Source organism: Rhamphochromis longiceps, linkage group LG16 (genome assembly GCF_057381845.1).
Source record: "Rhamphochromis longiceps isolate RC_006_pf linkage group LG16, R_longiceps_female_GT1.1, whole genome shotgun sequence".
NCBI classification, from domain to species: Eukaryota; Metazoa; Chordata; class Actinopteri; order Cichliformes; family Cichlidae; genus Rhamphochromis; species Rhamphochromis longiceps.
In genome coordinates this window covers 35,405,538-35,433,222 of record NC_140572.1, presented here as the reverse complement: position 1 = coordinate 35,433,222, position 27,685 = coordinate 35,405,538, and the positions used below count along the sequence as shown (strand labels likewise).

Here is a 27,685-nt window from a genome sequence, read left to right as displayed (position 1 = left end):
TTTTAATTATTTGACTGCAAATAAAATACGCTCATTCACAGCCTTAGAAAATATAGCTTAATCGGTTTTATGTTATGTCACTGTAGTTCACATGATGTGTTTCTGTGCCAATGTCCACCAAACACTTTGATGGTTTCATTATTTATATCACTGTCATTATTGTCCCATGCCTGATTCATTTTGCCATTTGCGTCAGTGGAACAACCGCCCTTGGCTCACATGTTGGAGAAGCTTGGCTTCTCCTCACTGGCCTTATGGCTGACAAATGACTTTGTGAAACGCGATATGGTCTCCCACAGCAAAAAAAAAGAATAGAAATTGAATCCTGGCCTCTGTCGGCAGTCTCATCTGTCATCTTTTCAATATTGATGTCCATTATGTTTATGGATTATTTGGCTGTCTTCTGTACTCTGGCCCAGCTCGCCCTGTCAGATCAGCCACTTGGGGCAGTGTCCCCGTAGATAATGTCATTTTGATTGATGGCTTTCATAGTTTAATTGTCAGCACGGTCTAATTTTAATGGAGCTCTCCACACAACAGAGAGATTACATCTTAAATGAGGCAGGGTTCAAACTGTGTGCAAGGTTGCACTGCGATGTTGATACAGTGATACTGTACAATAGATTCTGTATCATCATCCCAGGCCATTATCAGCTACTTAGCTCATGTTCATTGCTTCCTGGATCACTTTTCATGGATCGCATGTCGTTTTACGGGAAGAAAACAGCCCTTGGTTAGATTTATCACACCTGCCAGTAGGCATAATTTTGTTTTGCTGGCATGGTACATATATTTAGTAGCCTGTACACAGGACATTTGGTGCACGCAGTCCAACTAAGCATTTGGATAAGGTGTAATTCATTAGGTACACATAACTAAAAACATTAATGCACAGCTCTTGATTAAGTTTATGATGTGTACTTTGAAAAATCCTACTTGACAGACTAATGTCTCAGCTGAAGCCTAGACCTGTCCAGTCTGACAGGTCCAGTCTTGGTACCACAGGACTCACACTTACACCTATAATCAATTTATAATCACCAATTAACCTAACCTTAACCGCATTCGTTTCAACATCTAAATATAATTAGTAATCAGTCAGCTGTGTCATTTGTCATATGCTTAAAAGTCCAAATGTCAAAACATGGACACTTTAAATAATCAAATGAAACAAGCCCATGTTATTTACAACAACATGTTGATGGCTGAACATAAATAACTTTAACTGACTGTAACTAACAGTTGACATATTACCATTAGTTTGAACCACTAATCAAAGGTTTCCCAACATTCAAACCTTTTATATATTTCTTTGTAAGCCAACTTCCCTTATCACTGATTAGGCATCGTCACATTTTCCACAATCATTTTTACTTTTGCAATTTTTCTGCTCTCAATCCTTATTAATTATGTAATATTATATTTTGTTATTACAATATATGGCCAAAACATCCTTCCATCTTAGCCAAATAAACAGGGGGTTTAAATAAATTGCAGTAAACATGTTAGATCTAAATTCTAGACGCAATTCAATTCAGCTTTATTTACATAGTGCCAAATTACAACAGCAGTCACCTCAAGGTGCTTTATATTGTAAGGTAGAGACCCCACTATAATATAGATCAAACCCCGACAATCAAACAACCCCCTTTGAGCAATTACTTGTCAAAAGTGGGAAAGAAAAAAAACATTTAACAGGAAGAAACCTCCAGCAGAACCAGGCTCAGGGAGAGGCAGCCATGTGCTGTGACTGGTTGGGGGGTGATCGGAGGGAGAAAGGACAAAAAGACATGCTGTGGAAGAGAGCCAGAGATTAATAATAAATAATGATGTAAAGTGATGTATAAAGATGGGAGTGAAGAAGAAACACCAGCAGCACAGACCTATTGCAGTGTAACTAAGGGAGTTGTCACTTGATCCAACACTAACTATCAAAAAGAAAAGTTTTAAGCCTCATTTTGTAAACAGAACCATTTGAAGAGGCGTTCTGCAGTAACAGCAAAATGTGGGGTCGTCCCAGTATGTTTCAGCAGCCACACACAGCCACATGTAGGATATATCAGCCTCCATCTCTCTCTCATCCCTCTCCACCACACTCCATCTCTCCCCAGTGTGTTTGCAACCAAGGTCGTATTGGTCCTGCTCTGTTTTCCAGGGCTGTGTGGGCTTCATTCATCATCCCAATGATGGGCGCGTTGGGTGTGTGTCTTTGCGCGTGCGTGCTTGCGTGTTTGTCTTATTGTTTGTGCAAGCCTGTGCCTGTCTCTTGTTCCCTCTGTACGCTCGCTCAAATCAACGACCCCCACCTCTGTTCTCTCTTAATCTCCTTCTTATTTCACTAATGCATCGACATGAAGAAAGATGCAACTGCACCACACTGTCGCACATGTGGTGGAGAATATGCTCATTCAGGAATAATGGCCTGTATTTATATAGCGCTTTTCTAGTCCCTAAGGACCCCAAAGCGCTTTACACAACCTGTCATCCACCCATTCACACACACATTCACACACTGGTGATGGCAAGCTACATTGTAGCCACAGCCATCCTGGGGCGCACTGACAGAGGTGAGGCTGCCGGACACTGGCGCCACCGGGCCCTCTGACCAATGCATGGTTATAAGCTGAGATTCAACCAAGGGGGAGAGGAAGAGCATGAGAGGGAGGAAGAAAGAAAATAAGAGCAACAAAGAACACAAAAGTAACACTCACACCACTCAAGTCAATAGTTAGTAGAGGCGCTTTTGGCAGCCGTTACAGCCCTGGGCCAATATCAATAGGTCTCTATCTGCTTGGCACATCTGGACGATGCAATTTGTCCTCTATTTTCGCTTGCCAAAGGACTTGAGCTCTATCAGGGGAGCGTGAAATCTGGATCGGTCTGAGACAGAGATGGTTGTTTTTAAGTCATCACACTCAGATCCAGTGTTACCGTCATAATCTGGGCTGCAGAGTTTTTTTTTTTTAACCATATAACCCTCTTTCACCGAGTCTCTGCTAAGTCTTCTGGCAAATACTAGCCTCGTTTTTGATAGGCATAAAGCAATGGCAGGCAAAATCACTCCAGCATTAGCAGGTCCTATCTCAGCTATGAAAGCCTGTAGCTCATTCAGAGCCGATCATTCGTGGACATTTTTGGAGGACGGGCTACTTATCCTCTACTTATATTTTTGCTTTACTATTCAGTGCCTTTGTGTGTTGTTCGGTGGCTCCACATCAGCCTTTCCTTTGAATGTGTTTAAATTTAGTTCACATGCTAGTTCTCTGATAGGTACTTTAAACACGATTGTGTCACAAGGTGTGTTTAGACTGAATGCAAAGTGAATTTTAGATGTGTCGTCATTGCAAATGAAGCCAACAGAAAGACACACAGCACAAATAGACAAATGCAAATTTTCAGCAGAGGATGTGAATTGAAAATGTTTTAACTGAAATGCGTAAAGAACATGTTGTCCTGATCTTTGTGACTCCAGTTCATGAACATTTGTAGGTAATAAAAAACAAAACGAAATGAGCGCGTACTGGTGGGAAATTATTATTATAGATTCGAAAGCGTGTGTGCAGTCGCAGAAACGCACAGTTGCTACATATGTTGGTAGTTAACAGCTACATCTGTGCAGCTGATCTATTTGCTGTTGGCGGTGAATAAACTGTGTTCACATTTGCACAAAAATGTCACCACTAGATTGGACGGCAATGTTCCTTTTGTCATAATATGCTCGTAAAGTCACAATCTGCGTGAGAAATGATTGTGGTTAACTGCTAGACCTCAGTTGCAATTCACCCAGAATCACAAATATGCTTCAGGGACTGCACACTGGATGTCCCTGCTTTTATTTCACAAGTTACAGGAGCCGAACAAATCGACCAGCGCCTGCTTTCAGCACACTGACTCAGGCGGCTGCTGCAGTTAAATGAGCTCCAGGCTTGTCGCTGGTGTCCTCCCTTGCAGCAAACCGTTTTTTCTACGGCAGCCTGGAGAATGCATAGCTAGTGCCACCAGTGGAGTGATGAATTCTGTTTTTTTTTATGTGAATTTCCGTGGATGCATGCATGGCTAATCTCCATACACAGTACTAAGGGGATTAAGAATGCTCTCTAACCCCCGGATGAAGGTCCACAGCACCTTTGTGACTGATCCACCATTTTTTTACTCCTCTGTCATTTTATCTCTTATCCTGCTTATCTCCCCTTTAACGCACATTTTTCACTCTGATCTCTTCTTCTCTGCCTAGTAACTTAATCCTAAACGTCCCTTCTCTCTTCTTTCTGTGCCTTCTTCTCTCCTTTTGCTGTAGTCTTGCACAAAATCTACATTTCATGTGTTTATTTAGCCTGAAAGCATTAAAACAAAGGGAAGGCAGGTTTTGTTAGAGATGAAGGTGAGGCTATAGGATCTTACTCATAGAGGAGGCCGGTCGACCGCTCTGGTCCAGGCATGGATCGATATTAGGTGATGTAGGAGCCGGTGGGGGTGATTGTGGGGGCAGCAGAGGGGCTAATCATTTCAGTCATTACGCAGCCGTGTCTCCTGATTCCTGGGATTAGCAGGCACAGAAACACGGGAGATGTTGTGTTAGTGCTACATGAGACTCTATCGGGGATTTGGAATGTGGAAAATACTGCCTGTCCCAAGTTGCTTTTGGTAATTGTGTCTGCAATACTGAGAATGGGGATCTGGGGAAAAGTGCGTGAAGTGTTGGCTGCAGTTCTATGGAGAAAAGGACAGAAAGAAGCAGGCATGGAGATAATCCTGGCATCTGTGCCATGTATGCGCGAATACACATGTAAGAAATACAAGCGGGCGATACAGAAACATGCATGGGCTCGCTCTCTCTGTCTCCCTCTCCTTCTCCCGTGTGCAATTGTGGGAGAGTAGAGTCGTGGGAGAGCTTACATGCTCGCCTGCCCACAAGCCTTTATTCGAAGCTGATCATTTGACAGAGTACAGAAAGGCTGGAGAGGCTGGCTAGTTCTGGTGCCTCCAAGAACTGAAAATTGCTGCAACCTGTGTGTGTGTGTGTGTGTGTGTGTGTGTGTGTGTGTGTAACAGAGAGGGAGAGAGAATTTCACACACCAAAACATACATGACAGGTGGAAATAAGGGAAATTACATTCACATCAGTGGTCAAAGAGTCACAACTGGCTAATTCAATCAGCTGGAGTGTCTGCGCTGACAATACGCTAAACTCTGATGTGAGACAAAACCCGAGTCCATATAATTGAACTGCTATGCGCTGTTGAACACTTGAGAACAACACTGACAGAAGTCCTTGGAAGTATATGAATTCACAGACATGGATTTCTTTTTCCTGTTAATGGGCTTTAAAGGGCACGTTAGCAGATTTTATTTATTTTTTTGTATTCGGCCTCTGATGTTGCGCATTGCATACATCTCATCTATTCTTTACGTAGATTTATAAGAACACCTCTGACTTGCAAACTGAAGAATTTGAACAAGATGGCAATTACCAGAGCAAAGAGGATATAAAGAAAATATACTAATGAGTTACATTGTGCAAAGTGAAACTCCTGGAGTTTTGGAGCTTGGCTTACCAAAGGGAAGAAGAAATGTGTTAGAAGATAAAAACTTTAATCAATATATTATTTAGCAGCTAAAAACAAGATAAATGTTTACCTTTGAGGGTGTAAATTGTAAGTGGTGCATTGACTGGAATTTATATGACACATTTTACTCTTACAGGGCTCTCAACACACTTTTAATTGAATGCAATTTGTAGGCAGGCATCATGTTTTGTCCATTCTGGTTACACTGTATATCTAAGAACAAGATAAATACACCGGAATAAATCAGTATAACAGCTAAACATTATCACTTTAAAGAGGCAATTTATTTATAGTTCCATATTTTTATTCATGGTTTCTACTAGAGTGCCTTTGGTACATGCATTTATAGTTCAAATAATCCTTATTTATCCTGTGTTGAGCCTTGGTGTAGCCCTTAGTTTGTTCAGCCTGAAACAAGCTGTTGTAGCACTCTTTGAGCCAACTTCTGTGCTCACCACCAGAGCTGTGTGTCTGATATTGTGACTGTACTAAGGATATCCACTCTCACATACATTAAGCTATCATACAGATGCAAGAATACTTTATAAAACATTTGTAAAACTGTGCTTTTAAAGGAGGTTCAGCCAACTTCTGTTCAAATGTTCTGTTTGCAGTGCAGAGCCAATCAGAAGACAAACCAGAGAGGCTAGGAAGCTAAAACATCTTGTTTCAGACTGAAGACAACCTGTGAGTGTTACACAAAGACCCAGAATACGATAAAGGATGAATATTTTCAAATATGAGCAGATATAGATGAAAAAAAGTGCTTGAGTAAATGAGAAATGCTATATAAAGAACTTTTGAGTTCTCAGGTGTAGAAAAGCACTATAAAAGAGCCAGTCCAAGATTTATTTATTAGTTCAAAGTCATCTACTGATTTTTTTTTACTGCAGAATTAGGTGAACAAAACTTTTACAAAGAAAATTTCTATGTTTTAAAGCATTTATAAAGTAAGCGTGCTATTTGTTGATTAGGCATTTCAAAGTTAACCTAAAGTGGAACTTGAAAGAGGTTTAAAAAGACAAACTAAGCAAAAGATTTCTCTCTGCATTCACGTTAAACTCGATGGCTAAACATCAACACCGTTTCACATTTTGTATTCTTGCCAGCCCTGTGACCTGAAGCTAAAGCAGTGAATTCAAAATGTACATCTTTTCACATGACTGCAGATGTTCAGCATTCAGAGGACATGCTGCCTCATTGCCATGGCTGCCGTCTAACACCTGCAGCAGCATCAGACGCAGCTTCAAAAGAAAACACCGAAAGCAAAGGCAGAGCATTTGAAAGGAGCTTAACATCCTCAGCAAAAGAAGTTTTCACTCTTGTAGGCTGCATTGTGGGATTGGACACAAGCAAAAGGCACGGACAAAGCTGTTGGGATAATCTGACCAATAGCAACAAAATTCAAGCTGAGAGTTATGGATAAGGAACTTCACATGTTAACAGTCAAACAAAGCAGACCTAACTGACTTTGACCTTAAAAGAAGAGTCAAACTCAACTTAAGCCTTTTAGTGGAAAATCAGGTTAAAACCTTTCTACCGGAGTTCTTTCCAATTCAATCCAGCGTGTCGCGAGGGATCACAAGAAATAACAAAAGTTTCTGAAGGGAAAATGAAAGACGTGACACAAGGGAGCAATGCGTGGTGGCAGCAGCGTGGGTGTCTGTGCAAGCGTGTGTGTGTGTTGGGGAGATTAAAGATATGACATGGGGAAATGATGCCAAGTTCCACCTCTTCGTCTTCTTTTCCAAAGTTGTCCCCACGGGCCCTGGTAAGTTTAAAAATAGAGCTTCTCTAATGGAGAAGAGGGCCGAAGGGAAGGGAGAAAAAGCACGAAAGAGCGTGCAGAATCCTCTGTGGTAGGAGAATGCAATTTGAGATTGGCCAGATTACTTTTCTCTCCCCCCCTTTCTTCTCCCCTTCGGCCACTCATGAGGCGTGATATGCACCGGTGGGGTCCCTAAGCCACCATAAGCCTGACGCCAGTACCTACACCGCCGCCAAAGAGTCGTCGCACTCTCAGAGCGAGAAAATCAGCGAGATGAAATAAAAGAGGGACTCCGAAGAGATCAGCGGGGATTTGAGAGAGATAGATGAGAGTCAGGCGAGGGACTCGAAAGGGGTGGAGGAAGGGGGTAAGAGTGAATGGATGAAGGAGATAGCTTCGCTGGGATTATGACGGGATATGGCAGAATGTAAATGCACTTGTCTGCTTTCTCATGGTCACATTGTGAGAGGTTGGAAAGAGCCTGCTGGCTTTTAGACAACAAGTAAGAGAAGAAATGGCAGCAACGAATCAGTCATCGCATGTTTTCCTCTGTTTCTCTCTGTTTCTTGCAGGAGGAGAGGGCTCAGCGGAGACTGGGCTGAAGGAGACGTCCACCTGTGACATTTGCCAGTTTGGGGCAGAGTGCGATGTGGACGCAGAAGATGTATGGTTAGTGTTCCCAACTGAAACGCTTGCATCTACCATTTTTAAAGCCAGTGAGCTCATGTCGGTCCACAGTCCACAAGAATCAGTACTCCTTCTAGAGAAGTGGCCACAACTTAATCAAACTTGCACTCAGTGATCACCTAATGGCTCTTCACCTAAGCCATGGTCAAGGTCACAGTTTGTGCAGTACAGCCAACCACAAGAAAACCTCACTCATTATAGGTTCACTGGTGATGGTGAGTCAGATGAGGTACATCACTGATGTTGTCAAAGCCTTGTCACACAAATCATGTTATTTTCATCATAAATATACCCCTTATGTTTGTTATTTGAGACATTTTGGCAAGTCTGAACACAAAGAACTCAAATAAGAGCCCTCTTTTATCCTGCAGACGCTCAGTTCTGAACACCCACTGAGGTTTAGTGCATGGCTGACCATTTCATTTAACCTCAATTACTAGAGCAGGGCAGGGAGAGAAAGGAGATTTTCGCTTATTCTGGAAATCCAATTACTATCCTTACAGGACTTGGCAATGTCAGGCCAAAAATGACTTTGACTTACACAAGAAAAACTAGTTCAGTGATGAAATAACGTTTGTCATAGATTTAACCATTTACTGCAGATGAGATGGATGCAGGTAATGTGTTTTTTGGCTCGCCCACATGCATTAGCAAGTAGGCAGCACTAAAAACATCCTCAGGGGTACATAAAAACACGCGTGTTCAGAAGCCAATTAGAAGAAGGCTCAACTGTTCCAGCGAAAGCATCAGTGCTTTGTGCAGCATGAATGAGGCTTAAATGAACCGACGGTACAGATTTGGTGTGGAACACCGTCAGCTGGTATCAGCAAAAAGGAAGGTAGCGCTTCTAAGAAATCCCAGATGTACCGCTAGAAATTAGAAGTGCCCTGAGAGTATGACTCTATCAAACTGCTTGATGTAATGGAAAGATAATGTACCCGGGTGTGCAATAACCGTAATGCCAAGGAACGGCTTCATGATGCATTCTGAGCCCTGTTGCAAATACTGAACAGCTGGAGTCCACTCCTCCTGATGCCTCCCACTTCCACAAATGCACCTTAATATTCTGCTAAAGCACATAAATTGATTTATTGGCAATTTCTTAATATCCAAAGGGAGAATCCATAAGGTCACAACAGCAAAGTGCTTTCAATGGTTTTGTGCACAGAAAACCAAAAACATTAAAGCAAGAGGAGCCTTGAGCATATTTAGCACAAGCTGAAATAAAGACAATTATACTCTACATAATGCAGGGAGGGAGGAGACAACGGGCGAGAGAGGCAGCGAAAGTCAATAATGCATCTCGTTAAAAAAGCAGTTGACATAAACAGACGTATGAATATTTCAGTGTCCTTTCTTGTAAAAACAGGAACAGCAAGTACCCTTTAATCTTTCAAAAGCCCCAAAGGTGTTTTGATAAGAATGTTTCTGGCGAATAATCAGAAAGGTAATTGCAAACCAACAGCAGGTAATTTTCATCAAACAGCACCCAACAACTGGCATAATATAAGATCATTTTGATTAAAATGACAGGTTATTCCAATCAGGAGGCAGCTGAGTTTAATCAAACAAACCGTCAGCTGATGAAACAATGAGTGGAGAGAGAAGAAAGTAATCAAATACCAGGTGAGGATAAAGTGATGTGACGTGAAACATTTTTCCTATTTTCGCACAAGAAATGCAGATATGAATAATTAAGGAATAATTTTCCTCTGCAAATTGTTTGCTGCCATGTAAAGCACTGCAACGCTCAGATATATGGGACCTGACGTGGGCTGATAATCAGAATGAAGTGGCGTCTCGTTGTCACTTAATTATTCAGTTTCGTGTTTATTTCTTGTTAATTAGCTAATTAGCGAGGTTAAGTGGTGTTGGTTGGTAAGAAGATTTTGCCATATTTGGACAGGCCTATGTTAACTGTTTCCTCCTGCTTTCAGTTTTAATCAAATGACAAACTCCTGGCCTAAAAAACAAAGCCCAGGAGAAGTTTCTAAAACTGCACCTCCTTTGATATCCACCTGAAGCTGGCTTCAGAAGCTCAACAATCCACATACACTCCCATGTTAAAAGAATTTATGGAAGAGATGAACACATTTATGAACTATGGTGCATCACACTCACTGTGTGAAGGCTTAGAGTTATGTATTATTGACGTTGATTGATTGATGTTTGAACGCCTCTAACTGTCTACTACATTTAACCATCGCTAAGGCATTTGCTGATGCTTTTCAGTGCAGTTATCTCACAAGTCATTCGGCCCTCTATGAGAGAGAGACCAGCCAATAAATACTCCACTGTGCTGGGATTCGTTTCAGTTAGTAAAATTCTAATATTACTTTATTTATGCATTAGCACTAGTTTGTGGCTCCACAGTGTAGTGGTTAACACATTTTGCCTTAAATGTGAGTGATCCTCAGTTCAAGACCAGGATGTGACACAAACCCTGTCCCAGTCCTGGAAAACTATTCAAATCCATCCATTGTAGCAACCCTTTGGGAAAAGAGAACAGTTGAAAGTACCTTTATACATCAGCACTGATCATTCACTACTTGTTTTGTAGAAAAATTAAGCTCATTGGCAAAATGAAAACAAGACTTTCAGCCACTTTCTCTGCTTTTTTTTTTTCATTTCTTTCATGCAAGTTGAATATAACAAAGACATTTTTGTGTTATATGCATATTCCATATCGTTATAGCATATCGGCATATTTTCCCAAACTAATGAAAACAAATGCCTAGTGCCGCTTCATATTGAGATGTTTCTCTCCTTTTCCTTGATGCATTACAGTCTATGCTTGAACATCAGTACTTTTCGGAAAGCACTGAGGAAGTGCACTACACGAGTACAATCTCATAGCGCACTAACAGATGGTGATTGCTACAACCATTTTCTATGCAATATAACAGTGTTTTCTGTTACAAATGATCACTAGTCCACAAACAAAGAATATTATGGTGGCTATGTCCATTTTATGTATTCTTAGGTCTGAAGTTTTCTTACATATTTAAGCTAACTAGCTGCTGTTATTGCTTCATGATTATCAGCCAGAAGAGCAGTATCAATATTGTCACCTTACTGTAATTTGAATTTTAATCAGTGGATATTACTGTATTGCAGTTTTATATATTATTATATTGCTCCTTTAGCTGTCCTGTGGTCAGATAAAGTAATTACAAAGTTGCATTTTTGCTATAAGTTAGCTCGCCAACATCGCTGCAAGACTTCCAGTCAATCACATCCCAACATTGGTGATTAGTTTGGTGCCAGAAACCAAATTTGTCATTTGTTGTTATGCAACGAAGCACTCTGTGTACCGTCATTGGTTTACACAATGGTAAACCTGATGAGAAAGTGAAAAATTATTTCATTGTGTTATTGTGGATATTGGTCCTGCTACACTATAACACGCTGCAGTTGTTAGAACAAGCAATTGTCCCAATCAACCCGGATGCACAAGGTCTCAACTTGGCAGTATTCCAAACAGCCCATCAGTGCTTGTTTTGTACCAATTTTCCTGTCACAGATTTTTTTGGCTTCAGTACAGGTACACAACTTCCACATTTGTAATTTCTCGTAAAAAGCTGTGATTTGCTCAGTTGCTTTTCTAACTGCGGTTGCAGCCATTACTGAGTCACAAAACTAAATTTATGTGAAACCCTGATGGAATGTGTGCAGCAATTTAGAGGTCCGGATAAAGGCTATGGTTAAAACTATTCTAGAAGCTGTTTTGAAATAAATTGCTGATGGTGATGACGTGATTTTGCACTTTTTATTTTTTGCTTTGTTTAAAATGAATTTATCAGTTTGCTATTTGCATCTTTAATTTTTGTTGTTTTAAAACCTGATTATTATTTTTATACATCCTGACAGTATAATAGAATGCATGCCAGCATGTTATAAGCTGTTCAGCTTCTGCTTGGTCAGGATAACATAAAAACTATTTCAGCATTTTTTTTCCCTCTTCAACAAAGTTCAGATAATTCCAGTTGTCATCATTTATGATTCATCATCAAATACTCGGTTAAAAATACCCTTGACCAAGGCATTTGCTTGAAACTCTATTGTTGCCGCATAGGGGCTGCCCACTGGTCTTAGTTTTTGCGATGGGTTAAAGAGAGAGAACATTTTTTTCCTGCAGGAATCAATAAAGTCTATCTCGACTCACCATAAATCAGTCTTCATAAATCAATCTTCTTCTCTTTATTGATTCAGATAGGAAAAGGAGAAATGTGCTTAGTCTTTCTGTGTAGTTTGCAAGAACCTCTTTTGGGTAAACTTTACTGCACTTGTTCCTGCTGTATCAAAGAGCCTTAGTAGCCTTACTCCACCTCTCTATATTCTGGAGGCAGACAGCAAGCAAAAAAAGACAAATTTGCCCCTGAGGGATCAATACAGTGTCACAAAAAAATCCATTTAGATCCATTTGTGGTGTAAAACTGTAATTACCCAGAAAAATCCATGCTTTCAAACCCATCAGTAGCACCCATCGGTGTTGATAGAATTAAGGAAGAGGAGGAGCAGCGAGTGAACCGGTCATGGCAAGGGACACTTGCTGCACGAACACTGGGGTTAGACCTCCTGAGAGGGTTTTTTAAAAGCCAGCACTCATCTCCTCACTGAAACCATTCTGTGGAGAGCAAACTACCCCTCCTGCATGGAAACCAGAGCTTTGCTTTTTTTATCATTCATTTGCAATTTCTATATGTTCATTTTTCTTTGTTTTAGTCGTACTTATCACTCTAGTTGTTTTACATTTCCTTTTAGTACTTTTTAGACCTCTGTAGTGTTTTGTCATGTGACATTCTTATAGTTTTAATAGTGTGTTTCTGGATATTTTGAGGCCTTTTGTAGATATTTTGCATCTCTTTGTAGAAATTTTGAGTGTTTTGTTATTTTATATAAAGTTATACTAATTTAGTAACTTCACAATAGACTCTTTGGTCTCTGCTTTGCATCCCTTTGTTTAGTTTTTAGACTATTTTTGATAACATTTGTATGTAATGCATAATGTACATTTTTGAACTTTTCATAGGCTTTGTCACTTCTCATCTCTTCGTTCTGTTTCTAAATCCATTTGTTGTGGTTTCACTTGCAGCAATGGTGACCTTGAAAGTTGTTGTAGTATGTCTTTGATGCTGGTTGGCACCTCTTTAAAGAAGTTTTGAGTCCTTTTCTGGTTTTTCATTTGTTTTACACCCAGTTATTGTAATATAGTAACTTTTAATAGACTCTGTTCATTCGTTTGTCATTTTATTTTGTTTCCAATTTGTAAAATCACGTGCCAGCAATTCATTTTCCCAAAGGCTCACATGGGAAACTGCTGCTTGTAAGAGTAGCTGTTACAATCAGGCAGTGAAAATGTGAAATAGGCACAGTTAAAATTAGAGATGGCACGATACCACTTTTTTATGTCCGATACCGATATCATAAATTTGGATATCTGCCGATACCGATATGAATCCGATATAGTGTTTTTTAATCAACAAAACTGTTTTTAAATATCTTGCTGCATTTTGTATAAGTTCATACTCAAGTTTAAAACAACAACTACACTAAAGCTATTCTGTTATACCTGTATGCAAAAAAAAGTATTTCATAGTTCAGCAATACTGATCAATCTAATAAACTTAAACCTACACCATCCTCCCTATTCTGGTATTTTAAAGAGTACTTAGCGTAAATATTAAGCAACCTAACTAATAGGGTTCCAACTCCCAGCAACAACAAAAATAAATAAATAAAAAATAGGGAACCACCCCTCACGCTCCACCTCATGATGCTTAATCGACGTAATCAACCTTAATTTGATGCAGTGTGAAAAAAAATGCACAGAAATCAATTATTTTTCAAGAAATATTAAATAGATTCAACATCTTTCTTCAACAAAATTGCAGACTGCACAGATGGTACCTTCCCAAAGGAAAAAGTACTATAGCTTACTAGGGTATATTAGACTTACTAGTTACTATATACAGTAATTGACTTCTATTCATTTTACATCAAATTAAAACTTTGGGTGTCAGATAATTATTTATTAAAAGCTCGACATTTTAAATGAGAATAAGAAAGAAAAGTATGTCTTTGTGCCCCCTTTTCCCTGTTAATGCCCTATCGGCCCCTCTGGCTAAACTTTGCTAGATCCGCCCCTGCACAGTTACCAGCGTCAGCTACGTAGAAAAGATCCTCGAGTAGAAAGTAATATTAAATAAATTCTAACAACAGCTGATCAAGCTTAAACGTGCTGCTGTTGTTCAGCCGCTGGTTTCCTCTTTCTGGTGCAAAGTGGGCCAAAAGCAAACTAGAGACACGGACTCGCGACAGAAAAGCCGATCAGCTGATCGTTAAGCAGTTTCATGATTGAAGTAGCAGCAAGAAGAGGCAGTCGCTTGTTAAGCTTAAGGCAGGAATGCTTTACAAACATTCAGAGATGGACTTACACACTTGCTTTACTTCTCTCGGGGATAACTTTGTCGGAGATGAAATGCCGGGTTGCTAGCGAAGCTCCACATGCTATCCAGACCACCGACAGGTCCCGCATGCCACAGCCCCTCTATCACGTGATGCATACTGCTCCGACGTGCTAACGTTCTGAGGTGAGTTACGGCGTGTTGCAAGTTTTGTGAGGTGCTTTCGTGATATTTAATGGATCGGATTACATTTTTTATTTTTCTCCGAAATCCGATCCAGTAATTTAGGTCAGTATCGGACCGATACCGATACGTAATATCAGATCGGTCCATCTCTAGTTAAAATGCCAATGTGTTATTGCAGTTTAATCAACATTGACAAAAACTGTTGTGCACAAAATGTGCATGGTTTTGCAAAAAAAGGACTTTTAACTTTATACAAAGTGCTACTGCTATTTTACTTGTAGTTGAATTATATAATCTGCAGTTTTTCAGTCTGTTTTGTTTTTTTTTCTTCAGTGAGCGAAATCAATGTCCGAGGTGAAAACATGAAGGACGGTCACATCAACAGCAAATGTAGCATCTGCCTTCTATTCTGCATCTGAGAGCTCTGGAATGTCCTTGTCCTTCTTCTCACAAAACTCGTATTTCAGCTCTCAGGTCCCACACTCTGTTAGCTTTTTGGCCAGGCTGAGCCACCTGACAGCTTCCTCATGCATCTACTTTAAAAATGCAACAGTTTTTCACAGCCCCAGCTTATCGAAGCATTCGTTTTCCCCCATGAACGAATCACTCCTGACGCGGTCCCTGTCACTGAGTGCATTGCTGCCATCCCCTTTGTAATCTCAAACTTTAACTGGACTGTGTTGCAAACATTGCATCTGTCATCAAGGACCAAGAAGAACATTTTAAATTGTCCGCTGTATTTCAACTGAAGTTCCAGATTTCCCGCAACGTCTTGTTACGGCATAAGAGAGTCCACCAAACAATCGGCTATCAGGGAGTTTATCAGTACAATGCCTAGATGTGGTTTATAGGGGTTTTTCTAACTTTTCATAGACTTTATTTGTCCCTTTGTCATTGTTCTGCATCTTTTTGTGGAGGTGTGAAGTTTTACCTCCACGTGTAGTCATATTTTAACTTTGTGTTTTGATGTAGATTTTTTACATCTCTTTGGAGACCTTTTTGAGGTTATTTGACATCCCTTTGTGAGCACTGGATAACTACTTTACTTTTAGTTAGTTTGTAACTCTTTGTGGTCTCTTTGCGTGTACGAATAGACTTTAGATTTTATGTCTTATATTAAATGTTTACATTGACTTTTGGCCCAGAGATGACTGTACAGACCGAGCAGTGTTATTATTTATCAGTCTGTAGTTTTGCTTTGTTTTTCCCATTCCGCCATGTTCTCCTTCTCATGGGAATATCAGCTGTGTTATCCAGCTCTGCTCTGTCAGGTGACGTCTGCGAGTACATCTCATGAAGATAACACATCACATCGACCTAGATGATGAATGTGTTTATGTCTGTAAATAGCTTTTTCTGCTTTGTGATGACCTTCTGTCTTCAATTTGTTTTTTGATCTAGCACCTGTACAAGTTGTTTGTCTGCGCCCAGTATACCTGTTCAGCAATCCATCAATGACTACTGGACTCATAACATTTTGTGTCACAGAGCATTGCAATTTATTTTTGCTGTTTGTGCCTGTTGGGTTTTATTGTATATTTTCTCTTCCTTACTTTGCATTGCACCGTTACTGTTTTGCTCTCCCTGTCTCCACATCTCTCTCTCTGGCTCTGTTTGTCTATTTGCTTCTCTCGCACAGTTTTTCAAAGGATTACAGTGAAATTTGAGGCTGAGGATTATGAAAATCAATGCTGTGTTCAGTTGCAGTGAGGTTAGCTGCTAAGGATTTGTACACAACATGAGGCAGTCAGTGGATATGTTGTCCTCAGCTGCTGTAAGTGTTGAAATGTGTGTAAAGTGGCCTTTTCAGTTGGGAGCCCGCAGACAGTCTGGAGGTGGGGAGGCTTTGATGGGAGGGAAATCGCCAGAAACTAATCAATACTACACATCCTGCTAGGAAAGTACTCTCTCACACACGTTGTGCATACACTTGGATATAGTTCGCACATTTGCAATCACACTGCTACCTTTCATTTAACACTTCTTTACCCCTCTGTACCTCTCAGCAGCATGTGTGAAGGAATGGCTTGGTGTGTGTGAAAAGGAGAATGGGGAAAACAAAGACTACGGCAAAACGATAGCTGTCTTCTTTATGCATATGAGTTTTTGTGCATGGCTGTCTGCGGGTAGCACTAGGATGTGTTGACGCACTGCAGTCTGGTGGTATAGTGCCTATTGTGGAGAAAGTGAGAGGCCTCATTAAAAATGTATGGAGCACAGATATCAGCCACCGACCAACTGCGGCCTCTCGGGATGGACAACAGTCTGAAAGTGTTCTACGATGGGAGATGAGTGGTGTGCATGTGCACATGTATACGACCGTGTTGTTAAGCCTATATTATGTTTTTTGGTGATGGATGTCTGGACACTTGCTCTCAGTTCAGAAGCTGGGAAGACTGTGCTTTGATTCTTTGAGTCTTGCTGCTTCCTTTCATGCTGAAACTGTTCCCATTTAGATACTTTTTATGATAACGCGGGCACTATAATTGTAAGCCTAATCTTGTCTTCAGGGCAGCTTTTGCAAAAATTAAAGCCTGTGCTGTATAATCTTTAAAGGTTAACACAAATGACAAAAAAAAAATAAAAATCACTTGCCTCCAGTGGTATCTAGCTATGCAGATAATTTGAGCTTGATTGCTGAGAGTCCTATTTGTAAAATCTGCATCCACCTTAATGCAATGGGATGTGTAATAATCATTGTCTTGATTAGATTGTATATAGAAGACGAACACAACCACTGTGACTACACCCATTTGGCTTGGAAAATCAACACCTTATTTTGTATTGCATTACAAATGTTCCAAAAGGAATCAAACACCAGAAACATGATTAACATGTCCAATCTAATTCAATTCATTTTATTTATGTAATGCCATACTGCAAATTTTGCAAGTAAATGCACAGCTAGTATTTTCACATATTCGGTATAGGCTTTAAATAAAGGTATGGTTTTTTTTGTTGTTTTTTTCTAAACAAAAACAAAAAAAATTAACTTATAGGAAAGAAACAAAGTTTCAATCCTATCACAGTTGGTATCAATACAATCAATAAAGTAGAGGTCTCAAAAACTTGGCATTGACATGAGGGTCTAAGGCAGGGGTGTCCATCTCCAGGCTCAAGGGCCAGTGTCCTGCAGGTTTTAGATGTGTCCTTGATCCAACACAGTTGATTTAAATGGCTAAATTACCTCCTCAACATGTCTTGAGGTTCTCCAGAGGCCTGGTGATGAACTAATCATTTGATTTAGGATGATATCTAAAACCTGCAGGACACCCGCCCTTGAGCCTGGAATTGGACACCCCTGGTCTAAGGGAATTTACTATAACTTTATATATTGCCTCTGGGCCTGAAAAGTGAAACCTATATGGAAACACCTTAAACCTGCATTCTTTCTTATGTTTTCTTTATCACATGGCAACTGTTTGCAAAAAGAAGTGCAGTTGTGTAGAACTCTATAGAAAAAACAGGCCCTCAGTTACACTGATTCATTCCCTCAGTAAGCACGTTTCCGAGGAGTCTGTGCTTGTACTAAATACAGCATAATGCTCATTTTGTAAATCATGGTCTCCATTAGTGTAGAATATGATTTAGGGCAGGCCAGCTAAGTTTGAATGTGCAGTGTCTCTCTCATTATTAAGATCCAGCACAAACTCGTGACACCTGCTTGAAAAATCTAAGATCACAGTGGCCAGAATGTTAAGTTGCCAATCGAGGAAATGCAGTTTTTGCTGTTTCTGTGTCTGCTTTATTTTTCACTCCCAGGGGTTGCTTCTTGATCTTGTCCAGATCCATAGTCCATTATGTGAAAAGTGAAAACTAAACTAAAACTAGGTCAGTATTTCATCAGTTATTAATCAAACACATATGCTGCTAACGGCATCCTAGCTTGTTTAGCTTGCCATACGATGTAGTTCTTTTGTATTTGACGTCAGTCAGGAAGAGTTTTAAAATAGCATTAGCTGCATTCGGTTCCCACACATTTCTTAAATGACATGTAGAGTTCTGGTACATTTTTAAAGCTACTCTTCATGTTGCAGGAGGAGAAGTCAGTGTCAGGATTTCAGGCAGTTTAGTATATGGTACAATGTGACATTTCTTTGTAGTTTTTCTATCTGAAAATGGAGCTAACTAGCAAGAGAAGGTTGTTTGGTGCACACACGCCAACAGCAAAAACAGAGTGAACAGAGAGGGCTTTTTTTTTCATTTTGTTTTTTTAAAGCTATATCAAATTGTGTGTCATGTCTGTGGTTGTGCATAGATTCAGACTGTTATTTTTGTACCCCTAATTAGAGACGAAAACTGGCCTTTTTTTCTTGTCATTGGTGAGAAATGGTATTTGGAATCACAGCGTTACAGTTTCATTGAGCAGCCCTCAGGAGTGTTGGGTCATTCATAGTTGTGGCAGCTCACCTTCAGTGTCATGTGGGATTTTGGATGTCGGCAGCCTCAACACAAGCGCGTCCTCTCTGATGCATAACGAAGCCTTTCTTCACATCATTCTTACTTTGCTGATCCATCATTACAACAGTAGCTGAGCGCTGCCACACTCTGCTGCACGGCGTTTCAATCAACATCAATGTCAGCAGTACGAATCATCACGGCTGATTGTCAAGGTGTGTGTGTGAGTGCGTGTGTGGGCATCTGTTTATGTGTTGGCGGGCGCCCATGTGGGCGTGTATGTAAATGCTGCTGTAAGACAGCTGAATGCCTGTGCTTTACTGAGAGCTTGGCACCAGGGGAAAATGAAAAGGCCGGGAGAATAATGACAGATTTATAATTACAGAATCTTGCGTTCAGCGCTACTCAGCAACTGTCTGGGGAAGGCAATCTGGCTGTAATTTTTGCTGATCAGGCCTGTCACAGACTTAAGGGTCACACTACACTAATGCCGAAATACACACACACAAACACACAAATATGCACATGCACGCAGGTGTGCGCGGTGCTTCGCTCTCGCTGTCATTTATGCAGATGTCAGGCCGGGAGAAGAACGCAAACAGACACACAAACACTCGCACTAAAATTTAATCGAAAATTGTGGCACGCCAGCAAATTGCCTGGTTAATTTGCAAGAGCTAAAAGCATCAAGTAAGCTCCAGATTCCTGGAGAAATTGATGTTTTTTTCAGTCTGCCACAAAAACACAGCAGAAACGCCAGCTCGGTGGAAGAAAGCAACAAATTCATTATGTAGAGAAATGTCTGTGAAGGTTCTCAGTCATCCAGGTCATCGTAGTCAAAGGAGCTTGCAAAGAAAAGTGTCTGGACTTCTTTAAGTTACTTGAAGACGTTTCACCTCTCATCCGAGAAGCTTCTTCAATCTCAGGAATTCGCATGATAAGGTGGGGCCAGGTTTCACAATGAACTCACCCGAAACTCTGGCTGATTGGGACCCACACCCAGTTTCACACCTTGGCTCAGGCGATTAGAGGATCATCAGGGGTCCTTTTGTCCCTCTGTGGGGGGATACTCCCACTAGGTTTATATCTGGGACTCTCCACCATTTGACCTTAGAACTGAAGAAGCTTCTCGGATGAGAGGTGAAACGTCTTCAAGTAACTTAAAGAAGTCCAGACGCTTTTCTTTGCAAGCTCCTTTGACTATGTAGAGAAAACAAACTCGGCTAATTTTAGAGGTGAAAGATCAGGCCTTTAAACTACTTTGCTTCGTTTTAAAAAAAAAATGTAGGTCACACCTTGTGACGCCTGCCTCGCATCTCGAGCCCATCATTATGATTTTGTGAATTTCTAAGCAGGTTTAAGTTTAGTTGAAGGACGTTATATTGGCTTGTTATAAAGCCAGATACAAGAAACAAGCTTTTCTGCATAGTACAATGGATTTTCAACAATGGCATTGGCATATTAACATATAAGTTGTTATTATTTTACATTTAAGCTATCTTATCTCCAATGAATTCCACACCCGACAGCTTGAATTGTATGTGAGTGTGTGCTGTTTTCTCCACAACATTAAAATGCACTGCTTTGTTATCTACAGTTCTTTCATTATTAATTGCTTCCTGCCTTTGTAAGAGAACATCATTTGTCAGTCAAGCCCTCGGTGCAGCCTCTCTCTTTTTTTTTCTTTTGCAGAAGTTAAATACATTTGCTATTGTGTCAAATTGAATGAGCCGAAACCCCAGTTTGAACAGGATTACTATGCATGGTCCAGCATTCTGTCTGAGTGCAAATGTAGGGTTTTTTTGCTGTCTTACCTTTAATCCCTGAATGAATTTGTCTCCGGCAGCCAAACACACAAAGCAGCGTTTCCAGAATAAGGATTCTCTCATTTTTATTAATATTTCTGTTTTCATTATTTTAGATTTTTGACTTTGATAATCAGAAGGTTTGCTGTAACATGGATATTTGTTTTGTTCGTTAGGTGTGTCTGCAACATCGACTGTTCCCACATCAGCTTCAACCCAGTGTGCGCCTCAGATGGTCGTTCCTATGACAACCCCTGCCAGGTGAAGGAGGCATCCTGTCAGAAGCAGGAGCGCATCGAGGTCAAGTACCTGGGCCACTGCCACGGTCAGACTCTCAAATGCACACTAGCACACTGACTCTGAAAGGCACAACAACACTTTCACAAACGCAGCGGAAGCCGTCAGTGTACCTCCATGAACAGGTGTTTGCGTCACGTTGGAGTGAAAACACGGAGGCAAATGAGGCATCGTGCAGAGCTAAATGCAGGCGGCGTGATTTTGCATCTCCCTCCAGCTGCAGTTCCAGCCACATTTTATAATTACAGAAAGTTTCACTCAATCAAATTTTGGAATGGTGTGGAAAGATATGGAAGAAATATAGTATCATCAGAATTCAAGTATTTTTAGACATTGAATTTATGACACTGAATTTTTATCCTCCAAATTTCCCTGCAAAAATATTCACCTGCAAAAATTCACCTGCAAAAAATTCACCTGAAAAAAATTCACCTGCAAAAATTCAACTGCAAAAGTGATGAACTTTAATGACCCAAGCCAGAGCAATCAGCACCAGATCGAGTCGAGTGGCTCTCGGCCAATTAAATTACGCTGTTTGATCACATGACACCGTTAGCCAGCAGTTTGTCTCCTAAAAGAGAGCTGTTTAGAGGTGAGTGATTAAGTTTTTCTCCTAAATAGAGATCATTACAGAACGCCTAGTCCTACTTAAAATCCCATTTATTTTTATTTTATCATCTACTCGAACTAAGGAAAACGTTTGACTAACTCAAAGACAATTTCCACGCCTCCCCTGCCTGACTGCAGAGGCAGTTTTGAATTTAGGAGCAGCAAGATGGAAGCAGCAAACCCTGGCGATTCTCCGGTAAGTATATTGTTTTTTATCTTCAAGTTTGTCTTTTGAAACGTTAATTTTATTTAAATCCGTTGCTCACGTATAAAGTACACAGACGGGGTCTTTGCTCAACTCGTCTGAGGCGTGTCTCACTAAGCGCTACATGCTAGCATCCTGCTAACCGAGCTACCCTTTACATGCTGTGCTTTAGAAAATAGGATACTCGTTAAAAAATACTCCGCAGATATTGATAGATAGACGAACACTACAAATATAATGTTGTAAACGAAAACGGCCTTTGGTGAAGTGGTAAAATACACCATGAATAAAGCCATAGATTGAATGGCTGCCATGGTTGCAGAACGGCCTGATTTAATGACAAGAATGGGGAAGAGTGAGGCGAAGTGAACCAAAGCCACAAAACACGGTCAGACAAGGCGGCAAAAGGGGAGTGATCTGTCCGTCAGTATGAAGTTGGTGTGTGCTTTGGTGAACAAAAACTCGAGACCGGTAGCAGGAAGGTGGGAGACTCGTGTTTCACTGGAATAGTGGTGAATTAAAACATCCTTTGTTGGGGACATTTAGGTGTAAATGCATCCATAAAGGTGAGACAGAGGCAGACCAGACAGTGAAGAAAACAAGGCAAACATTAGAAATATTAAAACGGAAATATAGGATTAATATAACATACAATTGGGGAAAATGTAAGGAACACAATGTAAATGATATTGTAAAGTCATTAAAACAGCATACTCTGATTAAAAGAAACAGATAATTGGGTAGGATGATGATGATGATAATAATAATAATAATAATAATAATAATAATAATAATAATAATAATAATAATAAAATAAAAAAATGTACAAGATGGGTATGTATACTTGTAGCCAGAACTTAACAACTATAAAGTTGTAGCATGTCAGTACCTTACCCCATCCATTATATCCACACTTTCAGAAAAGGATATGGTCAATATCTTTACAAATACTATCTAAACTTAAACTGGATATCCCCTCTGCTTCTTCTGCTTCTCGTATACACCCTCAGGGTTTGTGATCAGCCAGCGGCTGATATGATCATTAATCCTGTAAAATAATATTCTTTCGGTTTATGAATCTGTTTGCATGGATTTCTTAATCTGTTTCCACTGTTAGCAGAAGTTGTGCATGCAGTTTTGGTGTGCTGCTCTCCAAGACTACAAGCTGCGTTAAAGTTGGAAGTAACTGGCCGATGTTCCACTGTTGAAGATAGCTGTGCCCATTTGTTGCACATTGTGGGTATGGAGAAGTTGAGGCCCTTGCAGGCTACCCACAATTTCCCCAAACTGAGCGATTATACATCTTCCTTCCATATTTGTATCTTGTGTCACTAAAAATAATTTTATACATTGATTAATGACCCGCAGAATCTCCTTATCATATTAAGTGATTCATAATTGTCACTTTATGCTTTCTCCATCTTGAAAGTGATGACATCCTTGCATTACATCCTTTAGGTTCATTTTCTGCAGGCAGGTTTCTGACAGAGAACAGGCAGATTTACACTATAACATGCAGCGTTCTATAGATGGACACAAAGAAATGAAAAATTACATGTATGTGCTAACTTTCTAAACACTGTTACATTAATGATTAAGTAGATAAAACATTTATGTCAGCCTTGGCTCATAGTTCATTTAAAGACAAGAACTTTGTGTGTGTTTCAGGTCCTGCACTCTCAAAGACTGAATGAACCAGCATTGCAGCCATGGGTCACTGTGAGCATCACAGGGAAGGTTGAAGCCGCCCACTGCAGCTGTAAGGCCGGAGTCACGGAGACCTGCACCCACGTCACTGCTCTTCTGTTTAATGTAGAAGCAACAGTGATCTGTGGCACAAGGACTGTTACAGATGAACCTGCATACTGGGTTTTGCTGGGTAATATGACCAAGATACAGCCAGAGGTTGGCCATAAGATAGACTTCTCCTCTTCAGCTGCCCAAAAAAAGGCTCTTGATCAGAACAAACAGACCATCTGTAGTGACAGGTAAAAGGAGCAGTCCTCAAAAAAGAAAAATCCCACCTGCTACTGTGGAGGAGTTGTCACTGCTATAATGCCATCATGTTTTATCTAGGGGTCTAGATTTATGCCTATAGTGCACTGCCATGTAAATAATTTGCATTTACTGAATGAGTATCACTGTTCAAAAATTGAATAAAGAAACAAACTAATTTTTGCCTTTTTTTTTTTTATTAAAACCACTTTATAGAACATCACATCAGTTACAATGTAGAATCCATGTCACTGGAGAATTTTGATTCAATAAACAGTAAAAAGGTGAGCTGTGAAGACCAAGGACAAGTGCAGCTCACAGGTTTTCTATCCAAGGAATCCCAGAAGATTGCATGGTGTCATTGCCCAGCAGTTGTTCGCAGGACATATGGACTCAACCTCAACAATCCCTCACACTGAGCAGCATGAAGTGACAGTGCAGAGGAAAAACTCCCCTTTAACAAGAAGAAACCTCCAGCAGAACCCGGTTCAGTACCAGCAGCCATCTGGGTTTGGAGGAGAGAGACAGACACAGAACTACCAAAAGTATATATTTTTTTTTTATGTGATTGACTGTTGTTGTAATTCAAGCCCTGAGTGTAGAGCAGGTAAGATGTAAAGTTGCATCCTAAATTCCATGCTCATGCAGAGTGTTTAGTTTATGACTTTTTCACCTGGTCATTTCTTGATGAACAGATGGTCTTTTAGGGTTGACCAAGCCTGGTACCTTGACTCTGTTCTCTGCAAGATGTTGCAAAAAACAAAATCATATGGAGACAATATTGGACACAAAATATATAACAATTTAGTTAAATGTAGCATTAACTCATAAGTCTTGCTAAAGTAAACCTTGTATTCTGATTCATCACAGCAGCAGTTCAGTTGGATGATGTCAGTAACTGCAGCAAGTGTCTTGCTGACTGAATAATTACATCTTGCATAATCTGAAACAAACACATAAAGACAGAAACAATTTATAAATTAACGTTTGATAAAATCTAAGAATTAATCATTTATTAGATACCAATATGAATATGTCTACCATAAAACTTGTGTGGAGCGAAGTTACATTCAATCAAGATGGTCTGGCATGCTACAACTTTGTAGTTGTTAAGTTCTGGCTACAAGTATACATACCCATCTTGTACATGTTCATTATTATTATTATTATTATTATTATTATTATTATTATTATTATTATCATCATCATCATCATCATCATCAAAATCATCATCATCCTCCTCCTACCCAATTATCTGTTTCTTTTAATCAGAGTATGCTGTTTTAATGACTTTACAATATCATTTACATTGTGTTCCTTACATTTTCCCCAATTGTATGTTATATTAATCCTATATTTCCGTTTTAATATTTCTAATGTTTGCCTTGTTTTCTTCACTGTCTGGTCTGCCTCTGTCTCACCTTTATGGATGCATTTACACCTAAATGTCCCCAACAAAGGATGTTTTAATTCACCACTATTCCAGTGAAACACGAGTCTCCCACCTTCCTGCTACCGGTCTCGAGTTTTTGTTCACCAAAGCACACACCAACTTCATACTGACGGACAGATCACTCCCCTTTTGCCGCCTTGTCTGACCGTGTTTTGTGGCTTTGGTTCACTTCACCTCACTCTTCCCCATTCTTGTCATTAAATCAGGCCGTTCTGCAACCATGGCAGCCATTCAATCTATGGCTTTATTCATGGTGTATTTTACCACTTCACCAAAGGCCGTTTTCGTTTACAACATTATATTTGTAGTGTTCGTCTATCTATCAATATCTGCGGAGTATTTTTTAACGAGTATCCTATTTTCTAAAGCACAGCATGTAAAGGGTAGCTCGGTTAGCAGGATGCTAGCATGTAGCGCTTAGTGAGACACGCCTCAGACGAGTTGAGCAAAGACCCCGTCTGTGTACTTTATACGTGAGCAACGGATTTAAATAAAATTAACGTTTCAAAAGACAAACTTGAAGATAAAAAACAATATACTTACCGGAGAATCGCCAGGGTTTGCTGCTTCCATCTTGCTGCTCCTAAATTCAAAACTGCCTCTGCAGTCAGGCAGGGGAGGCGTGGAAATTGTCTTTGAGTTAGTCAAACGTTTTCCTTAGTTCGAGTAGATGATAAAATAAAAATAAATGGGATTTTAAGTAGGACTAGGCGTTCTGTAATGATCTCTATTTAGGAGAAAAACTTAATCACTCACCTCTAAACAGCTCTCTTTTAGGAGACAAACTGCTGGCTAACGGTGTCATGTGATCAAACAGCGTAATTTAATTGGCCGAGAGCCACTCGACTCGATCTGGTGCTGATTGCTCTGGCTTGGGTCATTAAAGTTCATCACTTTTGCAGTTGAATTTTTGCAGGTGAATTTTTGCAGGTGAATTTTTTGCAGGTGAATTTTTTTCAGGTGAATTTTTGGCAGGTGAATTTTTTGCAGGTGAATTTTTTTCAGGTGAATTTTTGCAGGTGAATTTTTTGCAGGTGAATTTTTGCAGGTGAATATTTTTGCAGGGAAATTTGGAGGATAAAAATTCAGTGTCATAAATTCAATGTCTAAAAATACTTGAATTCTGATGATACTATATTTCTTCCATAGAAAGATAATCCTCAGAGCCGCTGCTGCTACATATACAGATAATTTTACACAATGTTAATCCCTCCTTTTTTTAATGTAGTATCTTTGATTTTGGCGCACTATTTCTGGGGATAAAGTTGTTTTTTTTTATTAATCTCAGTGCTTTAATCCTTAAACTGAGTTATAGTTCGAATACATGTAGAAGACAGAGACAGACAAATGTGTTTTTATTTCATTTAATGTCATTTACGGTTTGTGTGGTTTAAAACCTAAAATCAGTATTATACTACTGAGTATTCTTGACTATAATGGAACTAAATGGTATTCATGTGGAGCTCCAACTACCAAAATATAGCTTTAGTTATAGATATGAAAGATTTGAAGCACCAGATTTCCATGGACCATTTTTGTCCAAGCTGAATCTGCTCAGCAAGTCATGCCCTTAAAAACACAGTTCCTTTCAGTTTAAAGTTTGTTCCTACTAATAATGTGTCCAGTGAGTGTATATCCATGGCCTGTAGACAGTCAAAGCTTAGTGTCCTCAGAGGCGAAGGCAGCACAGTGGTGCAGTGCTTAGCACTAACCTCTTAGCCAGAAAGTCTTGTTTTCTGGTCTGCTGGTCATCTGAACACTTTGCAAAGGTGTTGAGGAGAATCAGTGTCAGCCTCACTTTCCAGTTTACTGCGGCTCTCTTCTCATTATGTAACAGACTTTACTGCAGCCTGAGCTTGTCTGCACACTTTGTGGCTGGTCACCACCACCAACATTCACTTTACCGTAGTCGCAGCTAATTCCCTTGCACTCTGTGAGAGACTCACTTCCCACAGCGAACCCACTAAGTCAGACTGAGTCACTCACCAGATGCAGTTAGGCTCTGTTAAGATGTTGAGTGAAGCACTGGAGATGGACGGCGCGCTGACGACCTTATTCTTACTTTAATTATGGATTTGTTGTCTGTTGTTTTTATTGCTGCCTTCTGTGGGCTGTATGTACACGTAAGACTGCTTTGCACTGAGAGCATTATGTTTTCCAAAAGCCCATGGAAATGTAAGAACTTTCATTTTGGAATTATTTTAGGCATTATTTCCAGTCTATACAAGAATGCAACTCGGTAACCTTGTAGCTCAGCTCAGCGCAGAAACATCAGTGTTTATTGTCACAAAAGCTTCCTTTTGCAGAT

At 40.0% G+C, this 27,685-nt stretch overlaps 1 protein-coding gene and 2 long non-coding RNA genes across 3 annotated transcripts in view; 2 read left to right on the top strand and 1 right to left on the bottom strand.

The window, feature by feature from the left end:
* LOC146651574 (tomoregulin-2-like) overlaps window positions 1–27,685 on the top strand; it is a 140,984-nt gene that overhangs the window by 97,942 nt on the left and 15,357 nt on the right. The window contains exons 5-6 of the mRNA XM_085384641.1: window positions 7,908–8,004; window positions 20,995–21,143. Of these exons, the coding sequence (XP_085240767.1) occupies window positions 7,908–8,004; window positions 20,995–21,143 (246 nt within the window). The remainder of the gene's footprint in view (window positions 1–7,907; window positions 8,005–20,994; window positions 21,144–27,685) is intronic.
* LOC146651576 (uncharacterized) lies at window positions 21,473–24,102 on the top strand. Its single transcript, XR_014907913.1, has 2 exons — window positions 21,473–21,920; window positions 23,598–24,102. It is a non-coding gene; the product is annotated as an uncharacterized LOC146651576 (long non-coding RNA).
* On the bottom strand, window positions 24,105–26,281 carry LOC146651575 (uncharacterized). Its single transcript, XR_014907912.1, has 4 exons — window positions 25,921–26,281; window positions 24,773–24,867; window positions 24,598–24,664; window positions 24,105–24,429 (listed from the first exon to the last, which is right to left on the bottom strand). It is a non-coding gene; the product is annotated as an uncharacterized LOC146651575 (long non-coding RNA).